General features: G+C 37.7%; 1 protein-coding gene across 5 annotated transcripts in view; it reads right to left on the bottom strand.

The window, feature by feature from the left end:
* ccser1 (coiled-coil serine-rich protein 1) overlaps positions 1-18,380 on the bottom strand; it is a 128,176-nt gene that overhangs the window by 46,847 nt on the left and 62,949 nt on the right. The window contains exons 10-12 of one of the 5 annotated variants that reach the window (XM_011479004.4): positions 15,469-15,549; positions 7,371-7,419; positions 1,162-1,194 (exon numbers count right to left, since the gene is read on the bottom strand). In XM_011479004.4, the coding sequence (XP_011477306.1) occupies positions 1,178-1,194; positions 7,371-7,419; positions 15,469-15,549 (147 nt within the window). In that variant the 3' untranslated portion in view covers positions 1,162-1,177. Of the gene's footprint in view, positions 1-1,161; positions 1,198-7,370; positions 7,420-15,468; positions 15,550-18,380 lie in introns of those variants that run through there. The other 4 variants (XM_020705831.3, XM_011479006.4, XM_078953105.1 and 1 more) reach the window with 4 other exon arrangements.

The following is an 18,380-nucleotide window of genomic DNA, read 5'->3' as shown; positions in this document are numbered from 1 at the left end:
ATGTCCTCAGTTAAATCAAAAAAACATTTAACCCGCTCCTCTTCTAAGAAACAAATGTCAGAGGCGTTTTCAATAAGAGCTCATCTGAAACAAATTTAAAAGGTTTGGTAACTGTTGATATAACAACTGTTTTAGCAGTGGATCAATGGGCTAGTGTGGGAAAATTCAGTACTGAGGGCTTAAGTACAGACAGAAAAACAACTGATGTGAATTGAAGAGAAAGGTTGATTTAAGAGAATCTTGGAAAGTTAATTGAGCCAAAAAGGGAAACACATTCAGCTAAAATGGCAACAAAGTTCATCACTTCGTGCCTTTAAAAAGGTTATCTGAGAGTAGACAGTTTTGGCATGCAAATCCCGACTGAGTCCCATTAACTTGTTAGTCCAAAGAGAATGACATATAGCTAATATGTTATTAGAAAAACAAGATTTTCGTAAAAAAGAAAAAGAAATCATAATAACTAAATGTTTGTTTGAAGAAAAGAATAACAGTCAAAAGGGGTAATATTGATACGTATTTCTGGAATCAGATAGAAATTATTTATCATCTGAGGAATATTAAAAATCATGCTCCATAGACACTGAGCGTACAGAAATCTGAAGTAGCTGTTTTCCAGTAAGTCACTCCCCCCCGTTTTTTTGTTTTTTTTAATCTGTTGTTCTGATTTCTCTTACATTCTGTTAGACTGTACGAATAGAATTTAATTTCCATTTTCAGGAATGGAAACAGGATGATGGGAGACTTGGCAAGGACGAGAGCCACTTGAGAGCACTGCTTGGGATTGCAACAGTGAGATCAGATTTACCATAACGAAGGTAAATCAAATGATCAGCCGTCTTGATTGGAAGGAGAAACAAGCTAAGCAATGTATGGTTAGGAAACGATGAATAGAGGGCAGGTGTCACATACAAACCTGGGCCACTTGTGACTCATCCTTGCCAGAAAGACAATTAGACTGTTAAACAGCCTGTAGTCTGCCAGATTAGATCAATCAAGAAGTAAAATGTGGTGAAAAAACATATTTATTTGATTAAAAGGTTCTGTAGAAATTATTGGCAGAATAGAAAAATACTATATATCGTGACATCATTAGTAAAAAAGGAAAATTTGTGAGGAAATAATACCCAGGAATGCAGAGTGACCCATCACAGACAGCCCTACCTGTTGTATTCCTCCGTCATACCATGCTGCTTACTGCTTCCGAACAAATGGATGAAGACATGCAAAGATGGGGAAACAAAAGAGAAGACACAAACAAGACGCCATAATGAGATGAGTAAAGTGTAACATGAGCATGGAACACACATAAAAACACAACACATCATGATAACTGGGTGGGATACTAAGGGACAAAAGGTTGTATTTAAAGGAAAAATGATGCAGATGCTGCAAAGTAACGAAAACTGGATCAGGTTAGAGGAATATCATTACAGTCATGTGTTCACAAACAGAATTAAATCTTTTAAAAGCAGACTAAAAGTTGTTTTTTTGGTTCATGTTGTGTTGGATGATTGATTGTCATTGTAAACTCAATATACAACCACTGCAGGAAGAACCTAAAAACAATGTTGGTATAAGTTATACAAACATCAGAAAGAAACTGGTTTGATAAACAGAAGAAACTAAACCTGAGCAGCTCGTCAAACCTATGAACAAAATAATAAATATTTAACTGAAAAGTGAAAAAAGCCACATTGGTGATACAGTTATGCAAACATAAAGCAACACAGGGAGATATAAAGCGAGAAAAAGAGTGTCAGTAGAACGCTGAAGTAAAAAAGGCATGTGAGAGGAGAGGCAGAGAAGAACGGTGAAAACAGCAACTCATGGAGAGGATGCCGGAACAGCAGGAGGTCTGAAAAGGGGACAGCTGAGAACACAGGAAGGTGAAACGAGTCAGGGAGCAGAGAATAAGACGCACTCTGTTTAGTTTAGGATGCTCTTTTCAGGCATGGTTCCTAGTATTGTATCTAGCAATAATAAAGATACAGCCACAGCTCAATGGTGTTCAATAGAGAGCTCCCAAATGTTGTCATTTGGAACATGACTAATAAAAGTTGTATAACTGTTTTAACCTTTAAAAACATGAAAGAGCAGATTTTCACTTTGGCTTGGGTTTGGAGTTAAATACTGTATATCACTATACCAGATCTGCTGTTGCATCAGACACTATTTTTACTTAACAGAAATATTACAAAAATCAAAGTAAAGAATTTGTCTGAGGTCAGGCCAATTGACCTCTCTTGGATACATTTACCTATTCTCATAAAGAATGTATGGTTTATATCCAATAGTTTGATCTTAGAGGACCTTTTTATCTGGAGGGTCCCACTGGACTCAACACACACATTTGATCCGATTAAACTGTAAACACACAACTTAAATGTATTAACATTTCACCATTAATATAGTAGTTTATTCTAAAAAGCAGAATAAATTAAAAGACAGACAGGAATGTGTTTGTTCCTCCTGAGAGAGCACTGAAAAGAAGCCAAAAAGCTTCCTTCATGAAGATGAGAAATTGTAAGTCAGCACATGACATCCTCTTATGCAGATCTGCGTGTATGGCTAAGCTCAGCATCTCCCGTGACTAGCCATGCTTTCATTTGATTGTCAACTTTCTTACACTCCACACTGAATAATATCCTATTATCCAGTGAATAATGTGCTGTTGCAGTTTCTCCTCTCAGGTTTTCTTCAGTTTCCCGACCTCTTCATCTTTAACCCGTCTCCTATTACAGTACATTTACCTTTTTTCTTTATCTCTGAAGTTGTGCTACCCCACTCTGCCTTCAACTATTATTTCCTGATCACAATTTCATTCCCTTTTATTTGATCTGTACTATTTAAATGTATTTTCCATATTAACTACTTAAAGGAGTCAGTAGCGCAGCGGTAAAACACTGATGAACGCTTTAGCGGTTGAACGGTGTTTTCAATATCAGCCCTGCTAATGGTTTCCTTTGTGCAGGTAATACTTTTCCAGGCTTGCTCAGCCCTCCTTTCTCTGCTTCTTTTCAACCTCCCATCTTCCTATGCCCTCTCTGTTACTCTTTCTCCTTGCATTCTCTAACTATCATCTTTTTATTGTCAAGATGTTGTATCCTTCTCCCCTCCTGTCCATCTGTCCTGCCTCCTGCGTCCTCCGCTGTACCCAGTGTCATTGTTCAGATAATTATTTATTAAAGTGTTTGTGTCTGCGGCCGTCTGTCTGCGGCTGCCATCTGTGCCTGGTTAGGTGTGCGCGCCTCCCTGTGTCGCTATGTCCTGCCCGTGGGGGGAAAAAAGCCAGCCATGGGGTCACATCTCTGAGATTCCCACACAAGCACGGACCCACAAAGCCTGATGCACACACTCTGCTGACAGGCCCCCCTTTCCCCATGCACTGCCCCCGGGGCTATTTGGGGTTAGCAGGAAAGAGAGCCTCACAGCAGTGGCCACCAAAGTCCCTTCTGTCCTGTCCTGTTAACTTTGTTCTCTTCTGTCAGCACTGAATATGAAAGAAGGTGGAGGCAGCAGAAGTATTTCCTCTGAAAAGTTATTTAGGGGACACAGTAATAGTTCACAAGTATGGCACACAAGGAAATAATTGCATATTACCATGGATACTTTGCGGGTCAAATTATAGGTATAATTTGTTGCATCTTGCAGATGGGTTTTCAAGATGTGTTGTGAATCTGTAAACAGCCTGGTGGTGCTAATAAATGAGCAACTACTTATTGTTTCACCAGATAAAATTCTTATTTGAGCATAAGGCAGTCACTCATTATGTGAAATGTCAGAGGAAATTTATAAAATCCAGCATATGGCACATTAAGATTATACCATGCTTTAAGCATCCTAACCTACACAGAAGCGCTCTGACAAAGTGCCATGCTCAACATGTAACATGACGAGGCAGGAGGGAAGGAGAGACAATAACAGCAGAAAGCAAAAATAGAGAAAAATAAAGGAAAATGAAGAGAGAGGGGGGGGGGGTGGTACAGTTAAAAGGATTCAGAGAAAGCCTGTGGGACTCTTAGTTCATTGTGATCATGCTTTGCGGATCTCAATAAGTTAAAAGAACAAATATTCTCCATCTTCTCTCCTCTCTCTCTGCTTGTCGCACATGTCATTCCAAGTCCCCTGCCGTTCATTCCCTCAACATGATCTCTGCTGGCTTTTTGCTTCTTGGCAGGCCATCGTTCTAATTTCTTTCTCTTTCCACAGTAAGTTTTTCAGCACCTCTAATTTTTTTTTTTGCTAATTTTAACCCAGCATTCTTCCGTCTTCATTTTTCTCCCACTTTGCTTTTTTTTCCCCCCAAAATCTTTTCCTACTTCTAGGCTATAAATCTTCCCTGTCTTATTGGTTGTTGCAAGAATGTAACTTTCTTTCTTACAAGAGGACTGGGAGGTGGGCTGCCAGAGGAGGTGGTCACAGTGGCCTTTATAAAGGAGTTGAGAGGAGTGTGGGTTCTTCCTCGGGGACTGTTCCTCATTAGTGTGAATGGTACACAAGAGAGCATGTGCAAACTGTGTGTATATGTGTCTGTTTGAGTGCCTCAGTCTATAATTAGGAGTCACAGTGAGTAGCGCGGTGGATCACAGTTAGATAAGTGCTCTGGCAGCACGCCAGCACGGGAGCAAGCCTCACGCATGCACACATTCAAACAGACGTGCACTCCCCACAGCTCCCACCTCTGTGGGTCTTCTATGACGGAGCAGTGCGGATGTTGGAGATGTTTCGGCTTCAGTCTCCTCTGAAAAAATATCACCCGCAGATGACAGGGATCAGTCGGATTTATCCAGTTTTATCTTGAAAATAGCCATCCGCTGAGCTTTCCATGCATGCACGCATACCTGATTCCTCTTATCTGCCTGTTTAAGGCAGCAAATCACAAAGTTACAAGGAGAAGAAGATCAAAGGTGTAATCCAGCTAAATATGCAGGTATGCAGACACAAATGCCCATAAAAAAGGGACAACTTAGCTGTTTTACAAAAAAAAAAATTAAACTGATAAACAGCTGTAAAAAAACACTGTAGCACACAGAGATCAGTTACAGTGAACAGTGCCCCTAGGAAGGCGTGAACGCACAGAAAGAAAACAGTTTCTTTATAACATCTTACACTTTAAACCTTTTTACTTGATGCCAGTATGAGTGGACCACCTGTACAACCCATGATTCAGCATTTTGTAAAAAAAAAATGTATGCTTTTTAAAGGATTTACCCTAAAAACCTTCCTCAAATACCTTGCATTTTTGGTGATACTGGTTGTTAAGGCACAGTGTAAAAACACCTCATCTTTAACAATACAGAACACCTTTATTATTAAATAGGTTACATAATAGAATCAGTGATCAAAACCTAAAAATATACCCACATATTATTGATAAAAAAATGTCTTTACAAGGTATCTGTATTCTGGGGAAAACAAGGTATGTCTCCCCTGCATTCAAGAGACAATCCAGGTAAAGAATGTGATTCTTGATGTCCCAAGAGCTGCTTAGAAAAAGATATACTGCTTGTAGCCATAGAGGTTGCGATTAATTTCACCTTGTTAAATAAATCAAGTTTAGCTCATTAATGGTGTTTGCGGGGCAACAGGTACAGAAGTGACAAATAATTTAGCAGCTCAGCTTTACTGTCAGTCTCTGAAAAAGCTTAATGAGCTACAAAAAGCAGCAAAACACACAGAGATACACATTAGAACACACACTAACAAAGGAAACAAAGGTGATGAGATCCTTTTTGCCAGGATGTTTCCGCAAAAAATAAATCAACTTCACGGACAGACATGAATTGATAAACAAGCATACATTCATCATCAGCATGGAGGTCCACGCTTGCCCTTGTGTAAATGGAGCATACAAATGAAATTTTAATGGCACTTACTGCCTCTTTATGCTTTAACCTTTAACATTTAAGAGTTTTTTTATGTAACTTAATGTGCACATATTTAAAAAAAAAAAATCTGAAACTGCATTACTTATTTTTGACACTGGCTGTGTGGTTTTTAAGTGAAATCTTTGACTTTTGAGCAAGTAAAATGTGAATACCTGTGTCTCTAAAGGCCTCTGATATTGTGTTAAGAGAGTGTTGCTGGGTGAAAGGTGCGGAATAGGATCAAACCACTTTGGATAAGGTGACAGGCCGAGGGGAGCCAGCGTGTTGTGAAAATAGGATCAAAGTTTCAAGTGCAACCACGCGCAACGCTGCAATGTAAACAGGAGAGGGGGGACTAAAATACTGCATTCACATATTGATGCTACGAATCCTACAGCATGCTACACTACAACAATTCAGAACAGTGCAGGACAGCTGACAGGGAACAGACATTGAAAAGTTTTCTGTCGTATGGTATTGTACTGTAACATAATATTTTCTGTGGAGTTTTATGACAGTATACATTCTAAATGCAAGTATATTTCAAAACGCTGGTAGCTATTAATAAGACCAATTGAAATATTTTCCATATTTCTGACAATTGACTGCCAAGTTAGTATGTAGCCTATAAGCATTGAAAGGGAAGTCTTCAATACAAGATTTTAATTTAAATGTACCATGAGCTGACTAATGGGGACCTGGTTCTACATTGCCCAAAATTTTAAACTGTAATTTCTTTTTCTTATTTTAAGGTCTTTGTCATGATTTGCAATGTGTATTTGTAATGAAATCTACATTTTCTGCATGACTATCAAGTGTTTTTTTATCTTTTCTCCTCTTTGTCACAAACCACAGAAAATATCACATAAGCCTATCAAAAAACGTCTGGCAGAAATAGGTGTTCTGCAGCATTCGCTTTAAAAACATAATCGCTGAATTTCACATCGTCTGGGTCACCATCTTTGGGAAGGATTTGCTCTCGGCTGGGTACAAGCATTCTTCTCTACTTTGTAGGACAAAGCAGTGCAGGTGGCATTCATAGCACAGAAGGTCTACATACCAGGGCTTGATTGGCTCTAAAAACAGGGTCATCGTGCTCTCCTTCACTTGATCAGCCTTCGTGTTTTATTTTTCCATTTAAAAATGAGTGAGCCTTTATGCTGAGTTTCTTTTAATAAAACAACTTAAAAATTTTATATATATATATAATTAACTTACTTGGTTTTCGAAGTTCAATAATTAGGTTTAGTTAAAAATAAAGGGCAAAAGTTTATTTTACTCTGGGTTCTTAGAAACATCATTACATTTCAATTTTGAGCGGGAAAAAAGCTGATTTGTGAAGAAAAGTCATTGCACGTTATAGACCAATCATCTCTAATTAGACTTGCAGATTAATCAAGCCTTAGTACCAAGACTCCTTGTTCTGCTATGTACTATATCAAAGTAGACCACTACAAAACACAGTCATGTCCAGCCAAATGATATCAGAACAGAGACACTCACTCAGTTGTCTCCTTGATGACAACGTGGCGCTCCCATGCGCCTTGATGCCCTAGAAGCAAAGCACATGATGACACATGCAGCAGGGGCCAAAAAAAAAGGAAGAAAAAAAAAAGATCATTTGAAAAACAAAACAAAAAAAAGAGAGGGGCGGAGACAAAGAGGAATTTCCATTAGATTGAATAGATTCAAAATTTTAACTTCCACAGACATTACATGCAAACCAACTTAGAAAACTGAGTGACAGATCCCACTGTCAAGTCTGAACCTCAATATCTTCCAATATTTCATATCGGATACCTTCAATTGAAGCTAAACCAAACTTCTTGTTATTTACACACGACAAAAACAACTATTGACAACACACTTGACAACCTTCTAAATAATTAAAAAGAATCATCAAATATTTAGAAAAAAAAAAAGAGTGTTTGACAAGAAAAATGAAGCAAGAGTCAGTTTTGGCACCAGTGTCCAAAGTATCTGAATGTTGGCTGCATGTACCTTTATTCCCCAAAATTGAGCTATCCATCATCCCCACAAACATGCTTGCCAAAATGTACAAATGTAATAGCTATTCAGCAACAATGTGCTTGAAAGTCATGCGACACGAACACAGTTTCTGAGCCACTTGGAAACATTTTGGCAAAATGCCCATCTAACAGTTTTAATAGTGTTTTGCTCCACAATTACCTATGTAATCTGTATTAATGTTCTCCCAGCTGGCAACGCTCTGAATATTTATAAGTTTAAAACTGATACAAACTGTATGGAGGAGGAAACAAAAATGCTTCAAAAAACTGTTTATACAGTAAACTGTTTTTCAGAAAGAAATAAGGCTTGTATGTGGACATAAACAGTTTTTATCTTGGTTCTACTACAGAAATCTATTTACAGAAAGTCCAATAGATTTTCAGCATTTTGCTGATTGCATATTAATGGGGCATATTAAGGGGTACTTCAGCTATAATTTGAGGTTTGCTAAGAAGCTGCAGGTGGGCTCCTTCAAAATGCAGATGCTTTGTAGAGCTAAAACCAATGTTACATAAACTTATATTAACAGTACTTGATACTGGAAATCAAGCCTTAATGGTGCCACTAACGTGTTGGTCTCATTAACCTGTGGCTTGGTTTACTTTGTTTCTTAAGTGTAATATACGCAAAGCTTTAGGAAATGAAAGTCTTGCTAAAGGAACTGTTTTTCTTTTATACAAAGACTGTAAGAACTTTTACACTTTTTTTTAGAGATGCAGAGGGCATTGTGAAAAACATTGGTTTACATTTTAACAGTGCTGAAAAGGATCATTTACGGGTTTCACAAAAGATGACGAAAAAGAAATCTGCAAGAAACTAGAAGGTAAAATTAGAAAAGAGGTGAGAGCCAAGGGTAGGGTGAAAGAGTAGCGGTAATAAAAGAAATATGAAAAGCAGAAAAAAATGTATATACAGTAGGTGAAAGGCTGATTATAATGGGAAAAAAGGGATTTTGAAATTATATGAACTAATAAATGAGAGAAGAGCAAAGGAGAGGATTATGATGAAAGCAGACAAGATCAAGATAATAAAAAAGACTAAATATTAACAAAGGGCACAAAGTTTAATATCAATAGGAATGACAGGGCGAGGAAAAAGATGCATGTTGGGTGAAAGGTAAAGTTTATGAGGAGCAGGTTTATGAGACGCAATATGAAGATGGTAGAATAGATCAAATCAAAGAAAATGGATAAATACTGTGCTTAAAGCAAAAAGAAATACAAAAAAGAGGCATCTCTAGAGGTAAAGGCCACACTACAGTGAACAATTAGGACTAAATAAATAATCACCATTAAAACATGGAAAGATGGAAAAGAAAAAGTCTAACTGACAGAAAGAGAAGAACAAAAAAATCTATATAGGGCAGAAAACTGAATTTCCTTCTCCTCTTTCTCTCCGTCTTTCTTTCTAATTTCTATCTCCAGCAGTATCATTACTCAGTAAGGACTCGTTTGTACAAAATGATCTAGTTTACAGGAATAGGAGTGGAAGACCTACATAATAACACTCAGCACTGGACCAGCCATGCCTCAAGTAAGACAGGCACATGCTTCATGTGGAAACACGGATGACGCAGAATCTTATGATCTTTTCTGGTTGTGTTTACTTATTTAGAGCCCCCAGCTCCAGGACATGTGAGGAGTTCATCATAAATGCTCTTGCAATGAAATGCCTTTTGAACAAGATATGACCATTGTGCGCAGCTGGGACAGAAACAAAAAAGCTTTAGAGTGAGTTTATGGAATCGATAGAAGAAAAGATCAAATAAGTTACAGACAATCTAAGAGTCCTGATTGAACAGAATTTAAAGCTTATCAATATGTCATCTTCATAAATGTATATTGGCTAAATATTGTGCTCCTTACAAAAAGAGTGTTATAGTTGCAACATATGTGTAATACATGATTTGAACTAAAACACGATATCTAAATCTACAAAACTATATTTGCCATTTTGGCTTTTTTAAAGGCAGATACAGGGAAAAGGGAATAAGAGAGAGCTCACCACCAACAGCTTTTGATTCCCCCCTAAAGTGTTCCCTTTAAGAATGCCCATGAAATTAGCCTGCTGAAAGAAAGCAATCTCAATCGATTCAATCCTGCCTGAAAATACCTTCACGCAGCCACCGTCCCCCCAGCTTTAAAGAGGCGCTAAGGGACATGAAATAGCTCCACGCCTTTTTCTCTAACCCCTTCTTATTATACTTTTTCCCAATTTCCTTTTCAGCCAACCACCTAACTCCACACCATGCACACACACACACACAAGCACAGAAACAGAAATCTTGAAGACCACCAATGAAAAGAAGTGGGTCAGTTTCAAAACATCTCTTTGTGTTTGGCTTCTTTAGCAAAGTCACTTAGTAGTTTTAAGTGTAGAGCGAGGCAATTTTTGGAAATGAATTTGGCAAACTGTTATGTTACCTGCTCAGGGTATGATTTCATAAACGTTATGAAGACAAGTAATTGCTTTATTGTAACAAACGCACAGATTATGAGTGAAGGTGTACAGCTGCAGCCTCTATATACACTTATTTGCTAAGCAACAACTATTTTTGACTTGCAGTGTAATCATATTAAACCTTTAGAGTCTTTTATAATAAAACTATCTTTATACTTACATGTCTTTATCAAAAATAACGTTTCACTTAGCCTGCATACTTATGTAAATCAGAAAATACATTACTTTAGTTGTATAGGATGTTTGAGGTTTACAAAAAAAGGATTTAATATGACTGCGTGTATAATGTATAAGACAGCTACACGATATAACTTTGACATAAAACTAACAAACCAGTTGCCAATTATCTGGACAAATGTCAAATGTCATTTGAAGAGATATGTAAGAGGGGAGACAAAGAGCATTTCAAGTAACTTACTTCTTATGACCTTTTTAAGCTCAGCAAAACATCGAGCGGCCTTGTTAAAAGGGGCTGGATAAGGAACTTTGTGAAAAGTTGGACAAAAGTTGAATTTGTGTGGGGAAAGTTTGGTGTGGAAGCTGTAGCTAGGACACAGTGTCCACCGGCGGGAAAAACCAGGGCAGAACTATCTCTGTTGAATTCCAGGAGCTTGGAAAAACTGAGAGAGGAGAGGACCTCTAAAGGCAGACTCGTGCACTGTCCATGAATACAAGCTGCAGTGGGCAAAGTAAGAGGACGTTCCAGAAAACAAGAAGTGAGTTTAAGGGAGAGAGGATGAGGGAGGTGGTCGACCCAGAGAAGTGATAGAACCAGCAGAAGTAGCTGCCCCACTTGTAGACACACTTTTTGTTGCGCATACCCTGTCCTTGATGCACTGGGTGCCTAACCTATATAGGCCACTTCCATGCCACGGCATCTCCCACACAGTGGCTCCTTCTCTCACTTTCACACACACATGCGTGCACACATGAGATAGGAGGGGGTTTAAAATAAGGCAGCACATGCTTGCAGCTACTGCTGAGTTAAGTCACCTGTGCTGCTAGCTTTGTTTGCTAGCGGGCAGCCAGCTGCTCCTCTAATTAAAAGCCCATCTTCTCAAGGGGCCCACATATGGGTGATAGTCCTATAATAGATAATACAACCCATACACATGAGGCTGCGAAAGAAAGAAAAAAAACCCTTAAGGTTAGATGCTGCATTAGAAAGACAAGGTAACTGACATCTTGACTTCTGGAATATGACAAAACTCATATGTAAAGATGAAATCCTCAGTGGGATCCCTCAAATTCACATTAGTGGTTGCCAAAGCATCAAACTACTGACCATAAAAGAAAAATGGACCTGACTTTTGAGTCTTTTGAGTTTAAATATCTCTTCAGAGGCACTAACTAAAAGGAATTATGTCATAACCAAATATGCTTCTAAAGGTTTACTCCAAACAAAACAGCATACAGTGTTCCCTTGCTTATTTACGGTTCAATATTCGCAGTTTCACGTTTTTGTGGATTTTATTCATTCACGTGACTCCTCCGGTTTATCACAAAAAACACAGCTCAAGACGCTTGCATCAGACTTTTGCGTCCAACGAAGGACCTGCGGTGGAGGAGTGGGGCGGAGAGGAAGGTAACGTCGACCCGTCGGCTTCCTAGCCGACCCCTAAAGAAGATTTCAAAGCTGTTTCCACCGGTTCCTGAATCATAACCAATCGAAGTTTGTGCCCCTGCACGGAGTAATGGCATCAGCTGAAATGGACTGAAGCCTGAAGAAGTAGACGGAAAAGATAATCGCAGAGAAAAATGATCCTCTGGATAAATGAATGATGGATGAAACCTGGAAGAACAAGTCAAAGAGTGACACTCCTAATGTGTGTTATAAAATACGCTACAGTACAATATACTGTTCTAAATGAAACATAAATAAAAAAACTTTTTATGCTGAGAAATACTCCAATATTCTTTAATAATTTTTTTACAAAGTATCAGAAATGTTTCAGAAAGGTTTTTGATGAGTAAGGATCGGACGACGGACATTGTTCGGCCACCAGGTGTGTGTGTGTGTGTGGGGGGGGGGGGGGGGGGTCTCCGTATTAGCAGATTCTGCGTATTTGCAGGCGTCTCTGGTCCTTAGCACCAGCGAATCAGGGGAGAGTACTATAAATGCTTAAAGAAGGTTTTAATGAAATATATTTTAAAAAAAATTAGTATGTAATAATATACTTTTCCAAAAATAAGAACTTTTAAATGCCTTAAAGTCCTAATCCAATCAATCTTTTGATCCAATGTAAAAAGTGTTCCTAGTGGTCTTTTAATTAATATTATGCTGTTTTTAGCAAAACCAAAAAAAACTTGTCATTTTCATTTCCCATTATTCCTTTGTGTACACTCCCGCTAGTTCACAGCCCCTCACAACCCCAACCTAACATTAGGGTTACAACAAAAATTGTAAGCAATATTGGAGCCATCCCACCAAACAGTTTTGAGCCTGATGCCAGCTCAGATAAGGAAAACCAAGACGTACATGGATCTATTTTTCTGCAAGTGGAGCAGGGAGCTTGTGACCTGGGGATTGTAAATTTCACGTAACTACAAGCTTGTTCAAACAGCCTTTCTTTTGTCTGCTCCTGATTCACCATGATTTCAATAGAGAATAACTCAAAAACACAGTTTTAATCTTAGTTTTCTTTAGATATGTCCTTCATCATGATAGAAAAGCTGAAACAACATGTTAAAAACATGATCTTTAAAGTCTGCAACCTTTCCACAGTCAGTTCTTTCTCTGAACTAAGAGTTCAGAGAAAAACACCTGGACTGGGACTAAGTGGTAAAATGCATTCATGGCTTCCTAATACCATGCTAATGTGCAAATTGCTGTATACTGATGAGGCATGACAAATCATAAAACACACCAAAAGCCATAATAATGAGTGATTATACTGTCTGAGACACAAACGTAACCTATTTACCTGAAATTACTTTGACACTTTCAACAGCACTTTACTGTCCTTGCAATCCAAGAACAGGACTAATGGCAGCTTTAAAAAGGACACACACATTCACAGTGAAAATTTTTTCGAATGCATATGAAAGTGCACACTAATGCATGTTGCACATAGACTCCCACACGGTAGCTTACTTTGGCCTTTGGAACTGGCAAGCCTACGATCGTTGCACAAGAAATGCATTAGTTACTGATGGTAAATGAAGCACAAGACATACATGCAATCTGTGTACTATACTGCAAATAAATGTAAAAAAGTGATAAAAGAGTAGTGAAAAAATAAAACAGTTAGTGGTACTAATCATGGCAGGTAAGACAAGATTGTAGGCTTAATTTAATTTAGCTTAACTCAATTTTGATTGCATGATCTAACCTACTGACAAATAAAACACAATATAAAGAAAGTTAACACAAAACTACAAAACAAAGCAGAAAATCTTTTATGAAACTTGTGTATGTTCATCCATTCAATTTAGGCCCCATAAAGCTTTTCCTTTAACAAGGGACCATACCAAATGGAAATATTGTTGACCTAATTTTACCTGGGATGATTCTCAATACTTGACATATACTGCGTGACAGTGGAGAGAAAAGAAGAATAAACTTCCACCTGAACCAGAATCAGAAATCTGCCATTTGACTTTAGTGGTTAAAGACAGAAAAACACAAAAAAGTGTGACTTCCTTCAGTTTCTCTGTATGCTGAAGTCCACTCATCCATCCATCCATTTCCTAAACATGCTTTGTCCTGGTAAAGCTCAGGAGGTTCCTGGAGCCTACCCAGCTCTATTGGGCTAAGGCGGGGCGCACCCTGGATATTTCACCAGTCCATTGTGGAGCCACACAACCACACATACTCAGTCACATCTAAGGACCATTTCAAATCACCAATTAACCTATGAAGCATGCCTTTGGATTGAGGGAGAAAGCCAGAGTGACTAGAGAAAATTCATGGAAACTCCACACAGAAAGGGCCCAAAATAGAATTTGAAGGGCCTTCTTGCTATTTCTTCTTAATTTATTCTAACTGATACATTTCATGAAAACTTAAATTTAAAATAACGTTATTTCTAGTACAAAGAAATAACGGTCTCCCAAGTAAAGTACTAACCACAGGCCTAAAAATGTCTAGTTATTTGTCTTTAATAATCTTTTTCCAGATCAGGAATGTGTTGTATCTGTAGACTCCAAATAAGTGTCAGACACTGTTATAGCGCAGATGCACAAGCAGGAGAATTTTATGTGATTACTAAAATCCCTCTTTCATGGTTCAATAGTCGACCAGATATTCAGAATTATAAGTGAAATTAGGACTACTGATTTACTGGTGGAAGCTTACTTTACAACAAGAAAATAAGCAGTTGTCTTCGGGATCCATCATTACACGGAACACCGTAACTGTGAGTGGAATGTTGACTGCTGCACATTTGGCAATTACCTCTTCTTAAGTTTACTTTTTGAAACTTTATTTCTCATCAACTATTTGTAGAAGGAAAATTGACTCATTTATCACAGCAAAAAAGTGAAACAGATCCTGCTAAACTTAATAATAACCTTGCTGTTTATGCAAACAGTCATGTTGAAATAAATAAAAGAAGTCATTTTACTTTTGGCATCATCTAATTAAATCAAAAATCAAACTTTTGTAAGTTTGTATATCTGTATGAGGAAGTCATTAGCTAGTTCAAATATTTCCTGATAAACAATAGCAAAGCTTTTACTTTGAAAGGCAAAGAATAAGACCCAAAAAACTCTGCTCCCGTTTCCAGTACAGGCAGCCATTTTTAGACAGTCATCCATTAAGTCTTCTGCGTTCCCATACTGTCAGCCTTTAAAGATGCCAAAGAGGCTATATCAACTGAGGGGCGTTAGGTAAGCAGGCAGGAAGCGGCACAATGCTCATTCTGAGCATTGCAGAGATTTGAAGGATGGAGGAAGAGGAGAAGTCGCTGGACAAGAACATTCAGTAAAGAAATCTCTGCTGAGTACAACGTATTTGATTTGATCAATTTGACTGAAATTTACAAAACAGAAGGCAAACATGATGTAAGTCAAGAGTGCGAGAAAGATGTGCGTGGGGTTTTTTTTTGTGTTCATACGTCTGGCAACACGAAAAAAGGGACCTTGTGTATTTTTCCTGCGAGCAGCTCACCTCTGGTCCCATGTGTTCCGTCTGCGTTGTGCGATCGGTCATTTGGCAGTCTTTCATCTTCAGGGCGGCTTTGGCACTCTCCTGGACACAAAACAGGCACACACACCCATGAGCCATTTCCAAATCCCATCAAGACAAAAACAAAAAAAAATAGAAAATAACAGGCATAAATAAAAGAGAACAGCTACCGTTTCCCAGCAGATTTTTGTTTCCCAGTGCTTTGCTAGCTTTAGCAAGTAAAACGGAAAAAAACAATTTCAGTGTTGACACCCTCAACTGCCTCTTCTTCTTTAGTGTCATCTCGACTTCTATGTCATGATTAAGTAAAACCAAATTGCAAGAGAAGATATCAACAGCCAAATATTGGATCAGGGACCTTGCATAAGCGCTTAAGAAGAGGGAAATAATGAAAATTGACAGCTAAAGCTGCCCAACTAGCAATAAAGGTCCTTCGAGGAGATAATTAATGGGTTCTCCCTGGCAGATTTACAAATGGAGGTACACTGATAAAGGCCTGGCGCTTCACTTCAAAATACTGATTTTTCACCCTAACCAAGACCCTGCCAGCTTCTCGGCAACCTGTACGTGATTATTTTCAAGCAAAGGTTGCAAGGCCTTTGAGGAATTCAGTACTGCTTCCACTGGGAGCATTTTATGATCATGCCACTAATCATTCTGGCACGCTTTCTCCGCACTGCTCATGGGTTAAAGAACAGACAGATGGTGGGGCTGTAAAACACAAATAAATTCAGTAGCTTTCACTAAAATAAACAATAGTTAAAATACAGTTGTTGTTTTTTTTGTCTTAAAAATCTGATATACAAGTAAGGTTTTAGAAGCTGCTTTAATTATTCATTTAAGACTACGGGGTAAAACACAAACACTAGTCTTTGGAAAAAGGTTTCAACCCAGGGATGAAAACTCATAAGTGACAGCTCATGATGGCCAGGCAGCTACCAAGTCTTCCTTATGAGATAATTAAAAGGTTTTCACTGGCAGATTTACAAGCGGGGGCAGAATAAGGTGAAAAGTGGCTATGAGCTGTCCTTTCCTTCGAACACTGCACTTTAACTTAGCTTCAGCAGGACAAGTTCTCATTCAAAATTCTCCCACACACCAACACCACACAACTGTGCCATTGTTCCCAAACACACACACACAGACTCACTCACATCACTGCATTTCCTGAATTTGGAGAAAAGGCTATGTGTTTTATGCTTAGGATAGACAAAAGCAGGGGTTAAACATGGGCAGCAGCACAGTTAACAAGCTGTTCTAAACACTAAAAACTGTATCTGAACAATGAGAAGTATGTAAACATCTCAGTAAGTATCAGTGCCGTGAGCACCATTGGTGTGAACATTTGTTAAAAAAAACTTAAATAGCAAAGGGAAAAATAAAGGAAATCAAAACAGAAAATGGTAAAAAAGTAACAGAGGATGGGGAAAATCTTAAAATACAAATAAATAGAACACTTATGAAACTTAAATATATCCACTGGGATGTCAAATTATTTATCCATCCATCACTAATCATCAATCAAACACAACAAGAAGTTTTTAGACAGAAAGGCACCACATAGCCAGCTGCAAATAAATATTTTAGAAAAGAGCAGTTTAATGCACTGAGCCATGATGGATGTTTTTCTACACAAATAGAAAAAGTTGGCGAATGATATCATGTCATTTGCAGACGAGAACCTTTTTTTAGTGACTTTTAACCTATGCAGACAAAATACAAAAAGAAAAATGACATCAATGGAACCTATGAGTGTGCATTTTAGACAAATACTAAATATGTTTACTACCTAATTTTAAGATAGATTGTTGATAAAATTATCACCATAATTCCCTTCTGGTGTCAAAAATATGAGAACAAAGACTTGAGTTAATCAGTGTTGCTTTATCCCACCATAGACTCCTCTAAAAATGGTCATGAACTAGCAGAGGGGAGTAAAGTATCTAAAATACTTTAATAAATACTTGGAATGAATAATGAACTCTTGTTGATGTTTAACTTGAGACTATGGACTAAAAATGGATATAACTGGATATAGCAAAAAATTGTTTTTCAAAAATGTACTTGACAAAAAGTAAAAATAATTAACTGCTCAAAAAGTACTCAAGGACTTAGTAACAGTTTGAATGTACATGGTTTATAGTCTAACACATATTTTCAGATGCTGACCTAAAAACAATGTAATAACTGAAAAGGAACTTGACTGTGTTGACTACTACTAAAAAAAACAAAAATAAAAAAACATCATGAGTGCTAGTTAAAAAAAACATGGTAAGGTACCATGATGGGAAAAATATTGTGTTTACATAAACCATAAAATCAATAAAGAATGATAAAATATCTTCTTGACATTCAAGAAGAGAAAAAAATAAATAAATTTACATGTCAATTTTAATAAATGACAAAAACCTGCATCTGGAGCACTTTTACATGTCAAACAAGAAAAAAGCTAGGCTAAAATAAATTCCATGACAACCACTGTAGAAAATGTTTTCCTCTGCTCATCCGCACCAGGATAATCTGTTAAATCAATAATATCCCTGTAAAAGAGGAAACTGAGAGTGCTGGATGTGTGGGTGTTGCATACAGATACCTTGGTGCGGCAGTGTTTATAACCCAGTTCAAATCTCACTAAGCATCACTAGAAAAATATCAACTGCAACGTAGAAATAAAATTAATAAAATCTAAATTACAAATGGTAAACTGGTTAGGAGCAGTGCATATTTGTATATGTACGTGCTTATAATTCTTATGTAGATTAATATGTGATGAAAAAAGAACACATTTTTAGATTCCATTTCACATTATCTGCCTTTGACTTGAGGAGCTTGAGTTTTTTTTATGATGGCATGCAGGCTTTAGTGCTGAGGGTGTCATTCCTCTAAAAATATAC

Source organism: Oryzias latipes, chromosome 9 (assembly GCF_053564925.1).
Source record: "Oryzias latipes strain Hd-rR chromosome 9, Olatipes_Hd-rR_3.1".
NCBI lineage: Eukaryota > Metazoa > Chordata > Actinopteri > Beloniformes > Adrianichthyidae > Oryzias > Oryzias latipes.
Note: the sequence above shows the minus strand (reverse complement) of the source record. Positions and strands in the feature narration are given on the sequence as shown.